The sequence below is a fragment of the Vulpes lagopus genome, chromosome 1 (genome assembly GCF_018345385.1).
Source record: "Vulpes lagopus strain Blue_001 chromosome 1, ASM1834538v1, whole genome shotgun sequence".
Lineage (NCBI taxonomy): Eukaryota > Metazoa > Chordata > Mammalia > Carnivora > Canidae > Vulpes > Vulpes lagopus.
In genome coordinates, this window is record NC_054824.1 from 154,441,138 (window position 1) to 154,462,546 (window position 21,409).

General features: G+C 36.1%; 1 protein-coding gene across 2 annotated transcripts in view; it reads right to left on the minus strand.

The window, feature by feature from the left end:
- FMN2 (formin 2) overlaps nucleotides 1-21,409 on the minus strand; it is a 369,098-nt gene that overhangs the window by 239,254 nt on the left and 108,435 nt on the right. For both annotated transcript variants that reach the window (XM_041773384.1, XM_041773378.1), the window contains 2 exons: nucleotides 10,814-11,007; nucleotides 7,588-7,732 (listed from right to left, as the gene is read on the minus strand). In XM_041773384.1, coding sequence (XP_041629318.1) covers nucleotides 7,588-7,732; nucleotides 10,814-11,007 — 339 coding nt within the window. The remainder of the gene's footprint in view (nucleotides 1-7,587; nucleotides 7,733-10,813; nucleotides 11,008-21,409) is intronic.

The following is a 21,409-nucleotide window of genomic DNA, read 5'->3' on the forward strand; positions in this document are numbered from 1 at the left end:
TTTCATGGTATCTCATATCTTACTCTGACTGCTCCTGAGAGTATACCACCTAGCACAAGTGCACAATCTTCCTGATTCCAGAGATGACTTTGATCCCTGGAGGGCCCTTTCCTTAGTTTCCATGGTTGCCTGGTTGCCTGGAATAGAGTTTCTGCAACAGAGGACTGGGGAATTAAGAATGCCTTCCTCTTCTAAAGTAACCATAACCTGAGGTTATGTGTTCTCAGCTATACACACCAGGGATAGAAATCTCCTCACACAGAGTTAAGGTAGCTGGTATTAGAGTGGGTCAGAACTCAAATACCTCAGACATTCATTATTCTCACAGCGCCTTGGTAGATTTTCTTGAATGACTATTTCTCTATTTCCTTTATACCCTTAGGCCAACTGTCAGAGACTTTAAATGAATATTTTTGTTATATTTTTCACAGTTAATTGCAGTTTTGCTGGTAAAAGAACCCACGAAATTCCTTGTTCTGCTGATCTAGAAGGCCCACCTCTTTTGTAAAATAATACTTCAGATAGTTTTGAGTGCCTAGGTGACTCAGTTGATGAAGCATCTGCCTTCAGCCCAGGTCACAATCTCAGGGTCCTGGGATCAAACCCCAAAATGGGCTTCCTGTTCAGCAGGGAGCCTGCTTCTGACTCTCCCTTTGCTCCTGCCCCTGCTTGTGCATGCTCTCTCTCTCAAATAAATAAATAAAATATTTTTTTAAAATACTTCAGATAGTTTCTAATTATAATTAAGTAATTTTAAAAATTCTTATATTAACATTTAACAAAATAAAAGCATAAATGATGGAAATCTTCATTATAAACAGGGTTTTGGAAAAAGAAACAAATCTACATTTTAGTTGAAACCACAAAAAAGTTTTAAATAAAAATATAGAGACATGATAAAACTTCATCATTTTCTTCTAAGTCTGAAACTTGTATCCTCAAATAATTGGAATCATTTTTCAGCTTACCTTACACTAAAGTATAGTGTGAACTATCCAACTACTGTCATCTGCATCACTTTCCACAGGGAAAAGGTAGGAGCTATAATAATTGTAACTATGTGAATCAAATGAGATAAATTCTCCACTCTAGGATAATTTAACACACAGTTGCTGTCCATGGTAAAGAAACATACCTTCCACTATGTAATATCAAGACATCAGAAACCAACTTCAGGTCTAATTTATGAAATTCCATTCCACTCTTATGTCTAAGACAAGCCTAAAGACTTTTTCCAGTCTTTGGGATGAGAAGGAAACATACTCAGCTAAGGAAACAAATTATCCGCAGTCCTGAAACCATCAAACAGGAGCTTTCCACACACACAGGAGTACTAAAAAAAAGAAAGAAAAAGAAAAAGAGAAAGAAAAAGAAAAAAGAGAAAGAGAAAAAGAAAAAGAAAGAAAAAGAAAAAGAGAAAAAAAACTGACTGATTTACTATGGTTTTAAATAAGGTTCAAGGAAATTTTTGCACATGGTGCTATTTTCAAAATTCATCCTTAATCCTCTCTACATATCTAAACAATAAATTCAAGGCCTACTTCAAGCCTCGTCTCTTCTACACAGCCTCACACTAAGTCCAGCCAGTGTGCTCTGTTAAACTCCTCCTGACCACCCACAACACTTATTATTTTAGAATATAGTGTGAAAGTTGAAGAGTAATTCAAGTGACTAAACCTGAATTACTTCATACCATGTCTCATGGAGACAGTAGTAAATCAACCCTCCAGAAAACTTCTCTGGCCTGGCAGCCTTCTCTTCTTTACTGTATTCCTTGCTGAAATGAATAAATCCTACTCTCCTCGGGGTGCTCCCTTTCTTTGGTTTTTCAGGGCTGTCTGTAGTATTTGTCCCACACAATATTAGTAGTACTGAGAAAATACCCTCCCATCACCTGCTCCAAATTATACAATTTAGACTCTGTGAATGATGAAAAATCTTTCCTTACTTTTGCAAGGATGACATTCAGTGTTCATAAATAATCATAATAAGGTAATGAATTGTACATGAATTTTCCAAACAACCATTTCTTCAATACCTATGGATTGTGATAAACAGAACATCTCAGTCATTAAATACCAACAACTCTTTCCTATACATCTAGTACAAAAGAATCTTAGTATCATTATAATATATGAATATAAGGTCCAAAACAATTAACTTTCAGGATCATGATTAGGTTTTGTGCGATTTCAATGCATAATTAATCAAACATAATTTTCCTAATATGTAATATAGCAAGGTCAAGGAACTTTAGCCTAATTATTTTTCCTTTTCATTATGCCAGTAGTTTTGGGGTGTTTTTTTTGCCATTTACTTAGAAGTATAAAAACAATTTTTTGGCTGAAAGAAAATTTAAAAATAGACATTATTATTTTTGCATTCTTTGAATTGATTGGGTATGCTCTACAAATAGTTATGGGAATAGCATCTTCAAAAAATAATAAATCTTTCAACATCTAAAACAAATCCAGATTCCACAAAACCTATGTTTGTCTAATTATAGCTTTGTATTTTGATGTGGTTTTCTATGTAAATACATTTTAAGGCTTGCAATAGGAATGTATTCTATTAAAAACAGATGTTATGCTAAAAGTTACAAAGTACCAAATGTTTATTATGTATCCCCAAAACAAATCTAAATTGTCTTATTGTAAGATATTTTTTGTTTCAGACATTATTTTAGGTCTTCAGTCTAGATCACCAATATAACTATCCAAATCAACCAAAACACACCCTTGTCAGCTACAATAGGAAAAATTAACATCAGTTTAAAAAAAACTAGATTTCTACTACTCAGATTATCACCCAGCCTACACTAAAATATCCCGTGAGGATGGTAAAACATTTGCAATAAATAGAGATTCATGAGTAAAATACATACCCCTTTTTCCTTTTCATGAAGGTCAATATTACAGCAGCAGACAATATTTGAAGTATAGTACATACAATTTCCCAATGCCTCCACATGGTAGAAAGCAGCCTTATAATGGCAATTACTATTTCAGGTAAGAACATTTGATAGCATTACATTATACACCCCTATATAGGAACATCTGAATAATGAACACTTCTTTTTCCATTGTGATAATGGGTTTTTATAATACACACAAAAACAGCCTTTTTAGAGGTTAGGTTAGCAAACACAATGGAAAATAGAACAAGATACCAAATGTCTAATTCCTTAACATTTATATTTGTATTAAATGGGAATTCTAACAAATTCTGTTATTACCTCTCCTTAAAATAAGTAGCAGATTTAACTATTTTTCTAATCATATTTCCAGAGGCTAAATCCCAACAAATACTTAACTATCATGACTTGTTTTGCTCTGCCATTCTCTGGGCAGAGCATTTTAATCTGATAAATAGAAGAAGTCCAGAAAGAGATTCATTTGTGTTACATTAAATGACTATACAAATGTCAGTTTACTTTAAAAATAACACAGATTCTTCTTATTCACTCTTGTTAACTTCTGTGTGTAAATTTCCATTGTGCATAGCATGTTCTTTTACAGACTTTTAAAGTATGATTAGATTTTATTTACTTAAGACATATTTATAGAGATGGCTCCTTTCTGTGTCATGGAATGAATCAAAGGTATCATCATTTGGCATTTGGTGAGGAGGTTTAACCAAAGTGGCTGTAGACCTCCAACCAGTACTTACATGCCAAACAAGCAAATGACCCTCATTCTTACTGTTTGCAGAAGTTTATGTGTCTCAAGTTCACATCTCTCAGATAAACTTTTACTTAACTGGGCAAATGTCATGTTTGGTGGCATCATAGTTTATGTATTTGTCAAAACTGTTAGAATATGGAAAATGCTTTAAAAGTATCTTCATATACAATTTTGTTAGTGTAACTAGTCATTTAAATATGGAGCATATATAAAAACCAATACAAATTCAAATTATTTTCTAAAAGTATCTATTCTGGTTTCCAGATAAATAAAATAGTATATTCATAGTTACATAAAATACTTCACATTCATACATATTACTTAATGATCAAGAGCACAGTCTCTGAAGCCAGATGGTTAGAGTTTAAACTAGCCTGGAAGCATTAATCCCTTTACACCTTAGTTTTCTGTACTCTATACTGGTGATAATGCTGTCTACCTCATATGACAAGGAGGATTAAATGAGTCAATCAATATAAGCAGAATGCTAACAGCAATGACTGGTACATGGTAAAGTATAGTATGCCTTGTGGTTTCTTGTCAGAATTCGCGCTATTATTAGTATTGCTGTTGCTACTACTACAACTGCTGCCATGTTTACCAAAATATACTTGTTTATGACCTCGTTTGACACAGGATTAACTAGAAACTTCTTTGTGAGGCAGCTCTTACTTTACTTTTCTGCTCAGGTTAAACTTAACCTTTAGTGAAACACAGAAGATCCTGAAGTGACTTAAGATCATTATCATTATCGTCATTAATATTTCTGGATTACCCCAGCAATAGAGAGGAGATTGGGCTAAGTGTTTATTAGTTCTAGACCATTCCTTAATAATGATCAAATATGTATGCCTATCAGCATTTAAAACAGGCCTCATAAAAAACTATTTTTCCTATTTTCCTCTTGATTCCTTATGAAATGGAGTTATTGTTATTAAGCTAGTAGATTGATATTTAATTGTGATGTATGAGTATCACACTCATTTGGTTAAGAACTATGTCAAATCAAAGTCTGATAAACTCACATATACCTTCTCAGCTAATCCTCTAATGTTTAAATACTTTAAAATAAAGAATAAACTAAGAAGTCATCACAGAAATATATATGTTATGTGAAAAAAATAAGAAATGCTTTGTTTTAGGTTCCTTGAGGAAAAGGGGTCTGGAAATACAAGATATCCATCATTACTACTAGACTAGATACCCAAAGAGTAACCTTCTTTCTCCTCATGCCTAACGGCAATGTGCCCAGCTAAAGAATCTTCTATTATCAAGCTGAAAATGTCTCTTCTGAAAGAGTAAAAACAGCACAGGCACCTCATTAAATACCAGTGCATTTGACCACAGTCTTACTTTCAAGAAGACAGATCACAGAAAAATTATTTGGCTATTTTTAAATATTTAAAGAAAAACAGAACTTCTAGCTTCCATTGTATATAAGAAGAATTGCTTGAAATACCTCCATAAACATATGCCAGAGCATTAAAGGCTATTCATTTCACTGGACATGAATCATGAGGTACCAAAATGTCTGCACATACAATCAGTATACATTTCCCATAAAAAGGGGAACTATTTGCATGCATCCTGAAAATATATTTTCCTTAAACAAAATTTTAAATGTCTCAAGTAGATGGAATGAATAGATTTTTCTTCCAAATACAACAAAGTTAAATAAAACTAGGTTTCTTCAGCAATATATCACTTCACAGATTTTTCTCTCTCCAACATACGAAAGAAGAAAGAAAGAAAGAAAGAAAGAAAGAAAGAAAGAAAGAAAGAAAGAAAGAAAACAAATCTTATCCCTCCAAAACCAGATCTGAAGTGGAGGGCTCAGTACCAAGAGCCAGGCCAAAGAGATGCAGAGCAAGCTTATCAGGAGTCAGGAGAGAAACTATTCCATTAACCCTGTTTGAAGTTGAAGGTCAACAGTAGCATCACCATCAATAAGTGCTAACTATGACATTGGCGAAGTCTCTTACCCACAGTTTATGAAATGTCCTAATAACAGAGTAAGGTGATTGTGTCCAGATGATGTTCAGTACAGATGAACTGTTCATGTGCAAAGAGGCCATCTCATACCAACTAGTTGAATTTCAAGTTTTGATGATTTTAACATTGTATTTCAGTAAGCTAAAACTGAATATTATATCAAATAAGTCATGAAATCCGATAGTTGCTGGCAACATATGAAGCATCTTCCTTATCTGTGTTCACTCAATAGAAAAAAGTGATGATGGAAGGTGAGGGAGGCATCATTTGCCTTTCTGAGCATTTCATCCCTAGACAAGAGACATTCTGTGTCACATCTGCCCAGCACAGGCACCTCATTAAATGACAATCCTAGCTGCCTCACTGGCCTTGATATAGTCACTCTGACAAGATTCCTTGCCTAATTTTCCCATCTCTGACAGTCCCTGAGAAGAAGTATGATTCAGACTAAGTGTGCTATATGCAAATGTACTGTGAAAAATATTTTTTTAATATTTATCTCTGCCAGAGAAAATGTGACTTCCATTTACCTTTATTCCCCTTAGCACTGCCACCTTGACCATACTAATTATTATGAGATGAATGATTTTCTGTTTTTTTAATAATTACTAGGCATAGTCATTGATATTTATAAGGTCCTCCTCCCTCAGTTAGTTGGTTTATTTTTAACAAAATTTTATTCAGTGCCTACAATATACCAGGTGCTGTATACTTCATCATAGTTCCTGACCTATGGTCACCAGAGGCTAGCTTTACTACAATAAATGATTCTCAAAATTCAACTGCGTAATTTTTAGGTTTGCGTCATTTTCAGATTATTAGAAATGCCTGGGGTGAGCCTGTCAATCCACTTAACTAGACATTCAAGGGGTCTAGTTGTGCCATTCAAATCTATCCTTCCCTGGCTAGATTTGGCAGTATCCATATGCTGGGAGTTGTGTGCTCTGAAATAAGTATCAACGGAAACAACTGGGTCACACTACTAGCTACAGCTTTCAGGTCAGAGGCAGAAATTCCATTGGCTACCACTCATCTGGAGATAACAGTCCAGGAGAACACTGGGAACTTTGGGTCTCATTTCTCTCTCTCTTACTGCCCCCTAAGACCATGCACCATTCTCTCACTTCCATACACTTTTTCACTCACCCAATAAAGTTAAGAAATGTAGCCACACCCCATTTTAGGGTAAACGATGGATACCAATAGCAATAACTCCTATCTGGGGCTCATTATTGTGGAGTGTTGCTATACTTTCCTGAAAATGACACCCTTGAGAAATTTACAATATCATTTCATGATTAAGTCCACTGGGTGGATCAGCTGGGAAATGTTGCTTGGAAATGTTTTACTCCAAATGCATATTCTTTCTTTTTCTAACTCAGGTGTCACAAGCTAGATCAAAGGATCTATCACAGAATAGAGATGTTGGTACTAGATATAAGACTTTCATATGTCAAGTACAGTGTGATTGTTTAGCTGGACTCTAAAGAATGTCCAATTCCACAAAATACCAAACACATTATAGATTACTAAGACTTCTTACTTACTTGTATTTCTTTGCCCACTTTTAACCTTTCTATCCATACTAGTTCTCAGATGAATTTCAATCAACTGACAGTTTCTTTCTAGACAACTAATTCTAGAAACAAGCAATAGCTGAAATTTTGGGAATATGTATCACGAGGTTACAAATAAAATCATCAGGACATTATCACTTGGTAGAGACAATGATTTATTGTTCTATTTGGGATAGTCTTATTTGTCCACATGTCCCAAAATTCTAACTTCTACTATCTATAAGGTTTATGGAGGTTACACAGCTCAGAAAACAATTTCATTTTTTTTTCTAATCAAAGTTCACATTTATGCCCAAAATAGTTTCCAATATCAGGAAGTGCACAAAAGTACTCACTTGTTTAGCCTTGGTCTTTGTAATGGTGTCAGAAATAGGTTTCTTCCTCTCCTTCACAGCAGTTTTAGAAAATAATTCTTCAAATTCATGACAATCTATGGATGGCTCTTCAATTTTCTCCCAAATAAGTGAAGCACTGGAGTCTCTAAAGTTAAGCAAAAAACCAATGAAATAGCTATCAAATTGAACTATAAGATATCATTGTGAGTATAATAAACAAAAATGAAGAACAGAAGGAAAGAAGGGCAAGAGAGGAAAAAAAAGATGAGAGGTAGGAAGAAAAGAAGTATGGAAGGAAGGGAATAGGGGGAGGCAGGGAGAAGGGAGGGCAAGAGGAAAGCAATAAGGAGGAAAAGAATACTCTTTTTAACACTGCCATTTGTTTTATCAACTTGATGATAAAGTTAAAATACCATCAATACAGAATGAAACCTTTGCCTAAAAAGAAAAATAATTTCTAAGAATTCTTAGTTATCAAGTCCTGTATAAAAATGTAGAAGAAAAACCCCTCTCAGTATAAGCTATAAACACAGGAATGCTTACTATCTCACAATTCCAACTTTACTCATCAGCTTTGTGGACTATGCATATGTTTAAAAAAATTATTAAAAAAAAAAGAAATTTTATGATCCAAGGTAGCATCCTCCATCTCCCTACCACTTCCCTTTACTCTACAGTGACTGCAGATTCATGTCATACCACCTAAAAAGGGTAGGTCTATTTTTTAGAGCAAAGGAACAACAAAATAAAATAACTTCATATAATGTATCTGGATAAAACGAGTTTGGAGCATGATTTGAAATGAAGCATCAGTGTATATAAGTGACATGGCAATTATACAGAAAATAAGCTGTGAAGTTAGAAGTAGTCAAACTATATAGATTCTTCTCCCCTACTCTGATTCAGTGAAGAGAATATTAGTGTAACATATGAGGAGGCTTGGTAAATATCCTATTCTAAATGCATGCCATATCATACAAAAAAAAAATTCAAGGAATCATGAAAAGGTATAACAAGGAAGTCCAGTGAAGTTTAAAGAGTATGTTTTGTCTCCCACTGGCACATTCCTCAGCCAAGCATCAGAGCACTGTCCTAGGAATCGGGGAAACCAACTATAGACTAGGCATGGATAAGTATACCATACTTAAGCTTACCTTCTGGGAAATATTCTTTTATAAATATCATTCCCAAGTATGATTTTATAACTTCACACTGTGTCACCAATTATCTATAGAAATGCCAGGAAATTCTCAAAACTAAATTATTTCACACATGGCATATGGATTTGTGTATTTTTGTATAGCACATCTTTGAAGAGAAAGATTATTGCAGATAAAACTGGAATAGTAAGACAAGGCTGTGCCTTCAAAAGGTTGCAAAAAATATTCTCGAGGCTCAGTCTGTCTTAAGAATTTGATTTATGATTTATAAGCTATTTGTCAGAGTGAGGTTCTAGAACTAGTCAATAGAGCATGTATGCTAAGAAAAATATATCCCTCCATCTTTATACAGGGTTGATCAGATGGATATACAGATGGATAGCTGTACACCTTATACATTGATACATGTATGTCATTTGTTTTATATCTCTGATACTTCTGGAGAAAAGTCTAAAAATCTAAATAACAGATGCTTCACTAAACATTAATGTAAAAATCTACAGAAAAGTTTCAGAACAGTACTAAAAAATTCATTAAAATATAATTTCCCCAAGAGTTGTAAAGACAAATGTTCCCTCATATTGACAAACTGTGCAAAGATGAGCTCCAATTCATGTTACCTTTTACTATGCAGTTGAATTCTCGTCCAATACAGAGGCTTCATGGGCCGACAAGGCTCTACTGGCTGCTTCCTACTCCCTCTGTCTTGGTTCAGCCCTAATCCAAACAAGCCAGCTGGCAATGGAGGAGGAAGAAAGCCACATACTTGTGGTGCTGATAAAGTGCTACTTCCAACTTGAGGGGGGAGTGGAGGGCCTGATCCAGGAAGCAGAGGGGGTGGGGGAATGCCTGCTCCAGAAGTGGGAGGGGGAGCTGGAAGGGGTGGAATCCCCATACCTGGCAAAGGAGGGGGGGGAGGTATTCCCACATGGGGAAGAGGAGGAGGAGGAGGTATTCCCACTCCAGGAAGGGGAGGGGGAGGAGGTATCCCCACTCCAGGAAGAGGTGGGGGAGGAGGTATTCCCATACTGGGAAGTGGAGGGGGAGGAGGTATTCCCACATGGGGAAGAGGAGGGGGAGGAGGTATTCCCATACCGGGAAGAGGAGGAGGCGGAGGTATCCCCACTCCAGGAAGAGGCGGGGGAGGAGGTATCCCCACTCCAGGAAGAGGTGGAGGAGGAGGTATACCCATACTGGGAAGCGGAGGGGGAGGAGGTATTCCTTCACCTGGCAGAGGAGGAGGAGGAGGTATCCCCACTACAGGAAGAGGAGGGGGAGGAGGTATTCCCATACTGGGAAGCGGAGGGGGAGGAGGTATTCCTTCACCTGGCAGAGGAGGGGGAGGAGGTATTCCTTCACCTGGCAAAGGAGGGGGAGGAGGTATTCCTTTACCTGGCAGAGGAGGGGGAGGAGGTATTCCTTCACCTGGCAGAGGAGGGGGAGGAGGTATCCCCACTACAGGAAGAGGAGGGGGAGGAGGTATTCCCTCACCAGGCAAAGGTGGAGGAGGGGGTGGTAGCATTTCTCTACCAGGCAGAGGAGGAGGTGGGGGGATGGCTGTACTGGGCAGAGCAGGGAAAGGGGGAGGTGAGGGAGCCACTATGTCCACTCCAGGCATGGAGCTGGAAGACTCTGTGCAAGGCAGAGGTGGTGAGGGTTGGATGCTATGGCTGTTTTCAAAGGAAGAGAAAACAGACTGTTCATGGCTGGTTTCAAATTCAGTATGAAGAGAAGGATGGGAAGGTTGTAACCCGGCCTGTCTTTGACCGTCAGACCACGGAAGGGATGGAGGTGGTGGAGGCAAACTGGGCTGATGTGTGTCGAGCTGTACTGATATTCGCCTTGGAGACACAATCAAAGAAATCTCTGAACAGAATTTTGTCTGAGGTCCAGAAGGTGAGGAGGGCACAGCTGAGTCTCCACTTTCGGCCCCAGGTGGGTGGGGAGGACACTCTGGCAGTGCATTAACAGAAGGCAATGTTGGTATCCCACCCTCTTCTGTCGGGGACGTCTGGATTGACTTTGCCTCTAAAATCCTTTGATGACGTACATCCTTTTCTCCTAACCTGAGAGCTTCAAGACAGACACCTTCTAAGGGTGCCATTCCATTCTGAGCCCCATGACGGCCGCTGGCCACCTCCATGTCCAAGGCAGGATATTGCTTTTCCAGCTCAGCTATTTTGGTCCTCAGATCCTCAATGGTCTGTTCCAGCTGCTGAATTACAGTTGCCTGTCCTTCAGACTTCATCTCAAAAACTTCCTGAGGGGTAACAAAGTTAAATATATTAAAATATAAAATATGATCAAAAATATTAAAATAATAATTTTAAAACTTGCAAATTATATTTGTTTGTTGTAATACTTCCAGAAATATCCCTCCACAGAAAGATACTATTAGTGTTTCTATGTATCCCTTCTTTCCCACCCTTAGACTTCAAAGTGGTTTACACACATTACCATAAAGTCCAAAGGCTCTTGTTTGTTCAATCTTTAAATGATATTACTAAAGACAAGTGGATCACTGACAACAGGGGGAAAAAATTCTGAGTAATAAACGAGTTTATTTACAAGACAGCCTCCTCTCATACCTGCCCAGTAACACTTGCTACTACTATGTTCCCTAAAGACATTTTAAATCCTGTTTTAAAAATTATCACTACCTTTTAAAGGTAGTCATTGAAAGAGTCTCCAATAAGATTATTTGAAACAGCTCTGACATCCATATGCACATGTTACCATTTCACTTACATCATGTTTACTGAAACTTTAATCTTTTACCGAAGACATTTCAGAAAGTGATGTCTATGACTCTGCACAATTTATGAAGACTCCTGATAACAACTGTGCCAATGTATGGATCACCCTCACCTCTAAACAGTGTCTTTCATTCCCAAGGCATAGAATCAACCAGAAATACTTTAAGAAAAAGAAAATGCTTTGGGGGTCAAAGGAGGGGGAAAGCCTTATGGGTAAATTAAATAAAAATAACAGATGAGCAAAATGCGTTTAGAAGAATAAGGTAGGGGTAAAGAAAAAGGAGGAAAAAAGGAATAGGAGAAGGTAGAAGAGATGAGAGACAAACCCCAGCTATGTGAAGCTGCAACATTGGACAACTGCTCAGGCAGACATGGATTTGCTCATTCAAGGCTCGCATACAAGGCAAAGAGAATGTGGGAGAGTTCTCATAGTAAAAGCTGTTTCTCCAGAGTGTCCCAGGGCTTTCCGCAGATGATCCCAACAGGGGTCTCCATAAAGAGCCATAGTCCACAGACATACACATCTATTACCTTCCCCATATGGGAGCCTGAACCTGCCACTTCAGACCTGCTCTTTACAAATAATGCAAGAATAATTAAGAGGTAATATCAAGATTATGTTAAGTATAAAACTAAACTCATATTCTGCTTGCCCAAGGTTAAACTCTGGATACAAGGAAACTCTCCACAAAATAAAAAATAAGCTTTTTATTTCCCTTTTATTAAATCCAAAACAAACACCTAACCCATCTGCAATGGAAAATTTGTAGATGGACAAGACAGAAATGTTCTTTCTATAAATGTATGTACAATATTTACTATATTGTATGTACTATAAATGAAGAATTTTGGTGCTATGTGTATAGTTCTTAAAAATCAAAAAAAAAAAAAAAAGTCCTCAGAGCTAGTTCCCTATCCCTCCCATGGGAAGTAAAGAAGATATAAACTTGGTAGTCTTTTGTTTTTTTTTAAGATTTTGTTTATTTATTTATTTATTCATTCATCCATTCATTCATTCATTCATGAGAGGCACAGAGAGAGAGGCAGAGAGATAGACAGAGGGAGAAGCAGGCTCCTTACAAGAAGCCTAATACGGGACTCGAGCTCCAGAGCAGGATCATGCCCTGAGCTGAATGCAGACGCTCAACCACCGAGCCACCCAGGCGTCCCTTAATTTAGTAGTCTTTTTTTTTTTTTTTTTTTAATTTAGTAGTCTTAATACTAATCCCTGTAACTTCTTCCCTGGAAACTCTATCTTTTATTACAACATTTAACTTCCTTCAGATCAGTTATGATGCCTGTTGAGAACTAAAGAGAACTTGTAACCTCAAAGGCATGGCCTTTCCACAAAGTGCTTTGTCATGTAATGCCACATAGTCCTTACTATGGACGAAAACTAAAAAGGAAACTAATTTACTTTTCAACTAATAAAGGAATGTAATTTACTTTAAACAGGCAAAATTTGAGGGGCTATTTATTTGTAAATATAGATTTTATATATATATACATACATATATATATATATAGGTACTTTGTTGCTACTTTTCACCGATGTCTACATTGGTGTCTACAAAAGACAAAAGTATTACAATGCATAGTTTGAGAAATCATGCCATTTTCTAAATAGTCCATGGTAAAAAAAAAAAAAAAAAAGAAACTATAATAAATAATACCCTTTTTGAGCACTCATTTCTTAAATGTTATTACCAAGGCCAGCTCTTTTTCATTGTAGATTTGAATATAATGAAAGCATTATATGACCTCTTCTTCATAAAGCCATTAGTCTCAGGAGCAGGAAACATAACAGGCTTTCCTAACACAGAGAAGAAGACAGAGACTTAAACAAAATACCAAGATGAAGGAATTCATCCCAAATGAAACAACAAGATAAGGTCATGGCCAGAGATCTAATTGAAACACATATAAGTAATATGCCTGATGGAGACTTTAAACAACAATCATAAGGATACTCATTCACTGGACGTGAGAAAAGCATGGAAGACTTCAAGGAGGCCCTTACCACAGAGATAGAAGAGTTAAAAAACAGTCAGAAATGAAAAGTGAAATGACCAAGATTACAAACATACTAGATGTAATGAAAACAAGGAAAGAAGAGGCAAAGGAATAAATAAGTGATATAGAAGATAAAATGATGGAAAATAATGAAGCTGAACAAAAGAGAGAAAGAATAATTATGGAACACAAAAATAGACTTCGGGAACTCAGTGACCCCATTAAACATAATAACATTCACATTATAGGAGTCTTAGAGGAAGAGAGAGAAAAGGGGGCAGAAAATTTATTTGAGGAAATCATAGCTGAAAACTTTCTGCATCTAGGGAAAGAATATAATGAAAGCATATAAAAATAAAAGACAGGAAGGAGGACAACAAATAAGAGGAGGAATTAATCCTAAATCATGACAGCTTAGCAACTATTGTAATAGCAACTATTACACTTCTTTCTACATGAATTTATGCTCCCACATTTACAAGCCAACTAGTCCAACACAGCACTCAAAGACCATAAGCATAGAAGGTCATAGTACCAGCGACTAGAAAGATTCCTGAGATTTTTAAGCTTTTCTGATTACTTATACAGCCAGCAAGAAAAAGGTAGAAGAGTATTCCATTATATATGCTATACCAGAAAAAGACTTCTTAAATGGAATCAAGACAATTTTGCAGTTATTGTGGATTGACTCTCCCAACCTCCAGCTCCTTCTCCTTCTATATGCAGAAGTGGGAAGAAAAAGTACATTTATAGCTCCCTTGCAATTAGGTTCATCCAATTAGATGCAGTTGCCCAGAGATTTAGCAAGTGGAATAAGACAGGAACCATACTCCAGTGTCCTTAACTGTTCTTAGCAATCAAGATCTGCTAACTGGAAGCTGCTCTAGAACAGTGTTCTACTGTCCACTCTCCAGTTTCCAACAGTAGCCTCAAAGATTTTAGCTTCCCTGGTATACCAGTTGTATATGATCCCTTTGAAAAGTTTCAGGCTAGACACAGATCTTTCAAATTTTTTAACCTTTTCATGAAAAAGTTAACTTTATATAGTAAACCCTTCTGTTTAATGTATTTAGTATGGTTTCTTGTTCGTCAATAAAGCCTGATTGATAATAACTAGTTACTAATACTTCAGATTAAAATATGAAGGGAAAAAAGGATCTTCCTGTAAGCAGCCTAAGGTGATCTCTAAAAATGATTCACTTTCATTTGACTCAGAAAATCCAAAAACATTATGCAAATCAAGAGGTTCAAATCTTCATGTTCACTTTAAGAACATCACCCAGGGCACGCACATGGGAAAAGCCACTAAGTATCTGAAAGATGTCACTTTACAGAAGCAACAAGCGCCATTCCATAGACACAATGGTGCTATTGGTAAGCATATCCAGGCCAAACACTAAGGCTGGACACAGGGTCAGTGGCCCAAAAAGACTGCTGAATTTTTATTTATGTTACTAAAATGCAGAAAATAATGCTGAACTTAAGGGTTTAGATGATGATTATCTGGTCATGGAGCATATCCACGTAAACAAAAGCTCCCAAACACATACTGCCAGATTTATATAGCTCACAGTCAGATTAACCCATACATGAAGCTCCCAAACACATACTGCCAGATTTATATAGCTCACAGTCAGATTAACCCATACATGATCTCCCATTGCCACAATGAGATGATCCTTACTGAAAATGTAGTTTCTAAACTAGAAGAGGAGATTACATAGGAAAAAGGAGAGAGAGAGAGAGAGATTCCAGAAGAAAATTAAGAAACGAAAACTTAAAGCCTAAAAATCCATTCAGCATAAAATAAATGCATATAAAAGTGGGTTTTTTTTAATATATTTTAATTGTGGAAAAAAATTCTTCCTTAAAAAATGAAAAAAATAAAACAACTATATTCTTATTTCTTAAACAATTTTTTCTCCTAATGGTAAGCATGAACAAATTGTTAGAATTAAAATGACCCAACTTTAATTTTCTACAGCACAAACTTTCCAGCAAAAGTATATAATGCCATGATATATAACAACTTTTATGAAAAGACAGTCATTTTTTTGTAATATCAATTATAACATTAGAGAAATTCATCCTTTTTTCCCAGTGGCCTCTGACAATCCTCTGATAAGCAAAATAATCTTTTCATACATATATGTCAATTACTATCCTTACCAAATTAACTAATTCTGTCAGGTACTCATTAATCAATCACTTTGCATGTGATTCAGGTTCTCCATCACCATCCCCTGACTTCAGGAAATTCTACACCTACTGCAAGACTAACAATTTAACCTTACATTGTATTTGTATCATGTGGCTTAAAACATCGAAAAACATTGATAAAATGACACTGCCCAAACTAAAGCATGGTAGATAATAACAGATGGTCTAAGTTAAGTAGGGATAGATTTGGGGTTGGACCTAATTTTATAAGTGGTCAATTTATTAGAGTATATTGTTCTGTTACTTATTTTACTTACGTTCTTTAAAAAGTGATAATTGAGGGCACTCAGATAAGAAAAAGATGAGAAAATAAGGGAATGACACATTCCATAAACTTTATAGGTTTTCAAATGTAAGATACAATAAGAACTAGAATGAGGAGGAAATGGCAGAGGAAATAGACAATGAAACTCAAAAACTGACTTTGCAGTAAATATAGTGATGCTAAACTTGTGGTGCCAGGAAGGTGGTGAAGTCAAAGAATTCATAGAGAATAAACAGACCACAAAGACAAAAGGCTGATATTTGCATAGAGGATTGTTTTGTAGAGATAATTATTACAGACAGAGGACATGGAAAAAAGTTGGAGTGAGAGACTATCTGCTTCTTACATTAATTCCAGTGTAGAGAGAACAAAAAACCAATTTGCTAAAATTTGGATTCCCCTCTATGACCCTATCTTTACCTTCAACATCCCAGCCCTAATCAATGTTGCAATCCTCCTTTTCCATTCCAGGAAAAAACAATTAAGCTCATCTCAAACTTTAACTGATTAACCCATAAAATAAGGCCAGCCATCTATTCTTACAGAGTAGCCAAATGTATGTAAGATTTTTGGTTTTGAATTCAGCGGGGAGTCTTCAAAGAATCTTATCTGACCTTCCTTATCCAGAGTTATCAATGGAGAGCTGGCTGGCTCTCAGAGAGTACCAATTTCATCAGCTGAGGACATTCCTATACAGCTATTTAGTGAAGGCTGTGTTGCCTATCATCAGTAAGAGTTGGTTTTTATTTGGGTTATATTTTTCATTTTTTTTCAAAGATTTATAAAGAAATTTACATGGTAAATAATAACTCCTATCAAGAAAAAAAGACTGCCTATTCTCTGGCCATTTAAACAAAAGTCCTCTTAGGGCCCACCCACAAAGCTCAGATTTAATCTCCTAAGAGCCTGCCAGGCACTCAGTGGTCCATGGAGGGCCCTCAAGTGGAGAGCCTGTTCCTTGTGTCCTGTGCCTGGTACTTAATCTTCCATCTCTTTAGGATATATACCTAGATAGAGGCCTATCAGATCCTCAAAGGACTTAACTATGGTAAAACACTACTTTCTATTACCTTTAGACTTCTAAACTTTTCAAAAAGACAGCATTTCCAATAATTATGTGACGGTTTACCCAACACTAATGGTTCTCACTATTAAAAATTAAAATAAACAAATTTTTAAAAAGGAGAATAGAAAATAAGTAATCTTTATAATTTTGCACAGAATCCAAATAATGGGTACATCCTATAAATGGGGAAAAGATAACAAGTCGACTTTAGTTATTCAAAACAGTATGTAAAAAAAAAAAACAGTATGTAATATACCTTATATATTACTAATGTTGAGATTGTTTGTATTTTAAAATATTACTTCAATCCCCTAAATCACTATAAGTAGTAAAGTCTGCCATCCACTTTGGCTGAACAATTATATACAATACATCAGCCAAAATTCTTCTATTCCTGTATAATCTTATATGTGGGTGGTGATGGTTAGTTCTTATAAATTGTTTGAACACTTGCATATCACAAAATACAAGTTTCCATTAAAAAATAAAATGTTCACCAAAATTTTTTTCCAATTACAAGATTATCTGATTCCCAGAAAAAGAAACATTAATGTAACATTAAGGCTAAAACTGTCAAAAAGGAAGCCAAGATACACTCAAGTAAAGCTTTTGGTGAAAAGTTAATTTGCTCGTCTTTGAAACTTTATGATGTTTATAATGTAAGCAAGATACTTTCAGAGCCTGGAATACAAAAACAGCTATTGGTAAGTTAAGACTGTGATAATTTATTTTGTAAATGTTAATATGAGATATGTAATTTATTTTCTATCATATTCAGATTTTCAAGTTCTGCTAAATTCTAAGGCCATGTTACTGGCAAGTTAAGATACCTCTAGACATCTGTAAAATATAAATCCTACTCTTCAGAGAAGCATATAAATTCTCTGTCATGATCTAAATTATAAACAACATTCTAAGGTTTTTGAACAAACCAATGGCATTCCACATTTACAATAAGCCAACAGATGCTATACATGATTATAGGCAGGAAAAATCCAGATTTTAAATAGATAAGATTATGGACAAAAATAAAGTACTGTCAATTTCAAGTTTGAAAAGGAAATCTCAGGAAAGGAGAGAATATCAGAATACATGATAAGTAGAAAATAACTTACCTAGGTCTTCTTAAAACAGAACATATTACGGGAAAAAAAGAGATTCACACAGAGAGCTAAAATGGTACTTCTGGAATCCTTACAATGAAACAGATGAACTAGTGAAATTATAATATCATCAAACTGGAATGGATATGACAAATCTCTTCCAATCCCTTCATTGCATAGATGAGAAATGTGAGGGGGAGGGATTAGTTAGAACTCATAATTGGCCGTATTCCTTTTAACATCTCCTTATTGCAATAGTTGATAACAATTTGATCAATGGAAAGTCAACATCCCTAGTGCATAACCAAAGTAGAAGTAATAAACATAATAAGGAAAGGGGGTCAGAAAAAAGAGAAAGAAATGGCAAAGAGAACCTGGCTTTTTGGTATCCCTACATCTTCTGAATTTTCTCTCTGGTTATTTGAGCTAGAGTTGTGGCAACATTCTGAACCATGTTCTAAAGCAATATAGTCCCAAATAGTGCAAGGGAAAAAAAATACTATTTTATTATAGTTTTATTTTCATTAATGATCTATGGATATAAGGTACACCTCAGTTTTCTACCTCCTTACCACCTTCCTTAACATCCAACTAATCCCCAACATCAAAGACTTCATAAAAAGCAAAGTTTGGAGGAAATCAATGGATTAGATATGTTAGCCAGAGTGGTAGAGCTGCTTTGCACCTTGCTATCCTCTTACATTACTGTCCCCATAATCCCTCCTGTTCCTCTTTTGTCTGTAATTTTATGCTCTCTCCTTCCCATTTCTTTTTCTCTGTTCCCTCTTTTGTTTTTTTGGGGGGGAGCAAGGTACCAAACCTACAGTAACTCCCAAGACTTTGTCCTTTAGCCCACTATCTTTTCCATGTATGCTGCAAGAGCATCAATTTTTACGTCTTTAGTCTTCATCTCTATATGATTATTTCTTTGTTTTCCTCACCTTCTCTTCCATATTGTGATCGTTTAGCTATCATTGCATTTTGATTACTCTGTATTTTCCTTAAATTTAAAATGCATTTATTTCCAAAGAAATATCAACTCCATGCCTTATAGTTTATCTAGGAATAGTAATATCTTTCAATCATTTTTTCTAATTCACTAGCCCATACTGTGTACCAGAATCACATGGAGGACTAGTTAAAACACAAATTCCTAGTTCTCACCCTCAGAGTTTCCAATTTGGTAGTTCTGGAGAAGGGCCTGGGAATTTGCATTTCTAACCAGGTCCCAAATGCTAATGCTACTGGTCCAGGGACCACACTTTAAGAACTACAGCCAAAGTATATCCTAGACATGGTTGCCAAATCCATTATTTCAACCTTTGGCTACTACCTTCCCCTTTATCAGATCAGCACCTTAGTTCAGATTCTCCTTACCTGACTATGGGGACATATGGAGAGTTTAATAAGTGGTCCTCTTTTCTGCTCTATTTTCCCTCCTATTTCCCTATTAATTCTCCATTCTCTTGCCAGATAATTGTATCTTAAGCATTAACTCATGTACTTTCTTGCTCAAAAACTTATGGCTCTTATGCTCATATGTTATGCATAAGACATTTTAAATTCTCTACTTGGCTCACAAGGTCTTTCATAGCTTGTAAAAAGTAGATACCCTATTACATACCCTGCCTACTGCAATGGGGTATTGTGAGGATTACACAGATACAGTCAGTTATCATTATTCACAGTTGTTATACTCTATAAAGTGGATAATTAATTAGTGAATACTCAACCATAGATCCTAGGGAAAATACAGAGTTAGGTTCCCACAAGCCTTTGGCCACATTTTCATCAACTGATCAATACATAACCTTGTTTTCTCTTCGTTTCTGTTTAAAGTCACCTTGTGTAATAAATATTGTGGATTTATAGCCATTTTACTCACACAATAGCACTATTAACTCCTGTGTGAATGAAGCGGATCTAATATATGCATTGTCTCCGTGAGGCACGTCACATCTTCCCAAACATGGGAACACTAGACATCACTGAAGCACTATGCCCAGGGGGTCATTATAAACAGTGAGAACAACAAAAAGCACAGAGGCAAAAAATATGGCACTAAATATATTGCAAAAAGGATACTTGTTTACAGTATAAGCTGAAACAAGAAGGTAGAGTATCACCTTGGTCCACCTCAGCTGGGAAAGTGCATGTAGGGCAACTCAAATTGTTCACCGCTTTGTGCATGTCTACAAATGAACATGAAAGCCTGTGAGTATTGATTTTAGGGATACAAACATCGCAGAACGTATTCTGCATATACAGAATCTATGAATAATGAGGATCAACTAAATTATGAAAACAACTTTCAAAATCTGATATAACAACAATAATAACAAAAATAACAGCTAACATAGAGTGCCTACTATCTGTCAGGAGCACTTAAATTAATGCATTTAAATGAATACACTTAAATTAATTCATTTAAATCTCACAAAACCCGTATGAGATAAAAGTTTATAGATGAGGAAACTAAGGCACAGGGAGTAAAATAGTATGCTTAGGTTTGCCAGCTAAAAGAATAGTGGTATTTATGCCCAGGGAAACTGGTCCAAAGCCCACATCCTCAACTACCATGTATGAATAGAGGCGAATTTTCTATCACTCCCAATAAGCACCCTCTGCTCTAGTCAGTGTGGTGACTAATTAGCCATTCATCAATATTTTCTGAGCTCCTAAAAAAATGTCAAGTGCTATGTTAGATACGGGAGGCACAGAGAAAATAAAATATTTTTCCCAGAGTAGGGATGCCAAAAGAACTCTCCAGACTGAAGTCTCAGGGAAATTCTCTAAGTGGAAGTAAAGTTTAACATGAGTTTAGATTAAGAAACAGGAATTAGCACAAAACATATAAAAAAGGATCCCAAAACTAGGCTATTTTTCAGAAAACTAGGGTATTTTTTAATGCTAGAACAAACCAAACATAGGAAATAGTGGGTGGTAAGGCTGCAGATGGAGGAGGCAAGGAAAAGCCTGTATGTCAAGCTCAGGGGCCTGATTTTTTTTTCCCCCTCAAATGCTAGGAACAGTCATTGAATGAGTCCTAGCAGATATCAGACATAAGTAAATCTGGAGTTTAGAAAGATGACTCAAGGCATTGTGGAGGAAAGATTAGAGGGGATTAAGAGAGGAAGTATAGAGTCCTGTTGGGGACTATCCCTGCAATCCAGATAAGACTGGGCCCCAGGCAGAGGCCCAGGAGGTGGAAAGCAAAGCTGGGTTGCTAGAGGAATAAA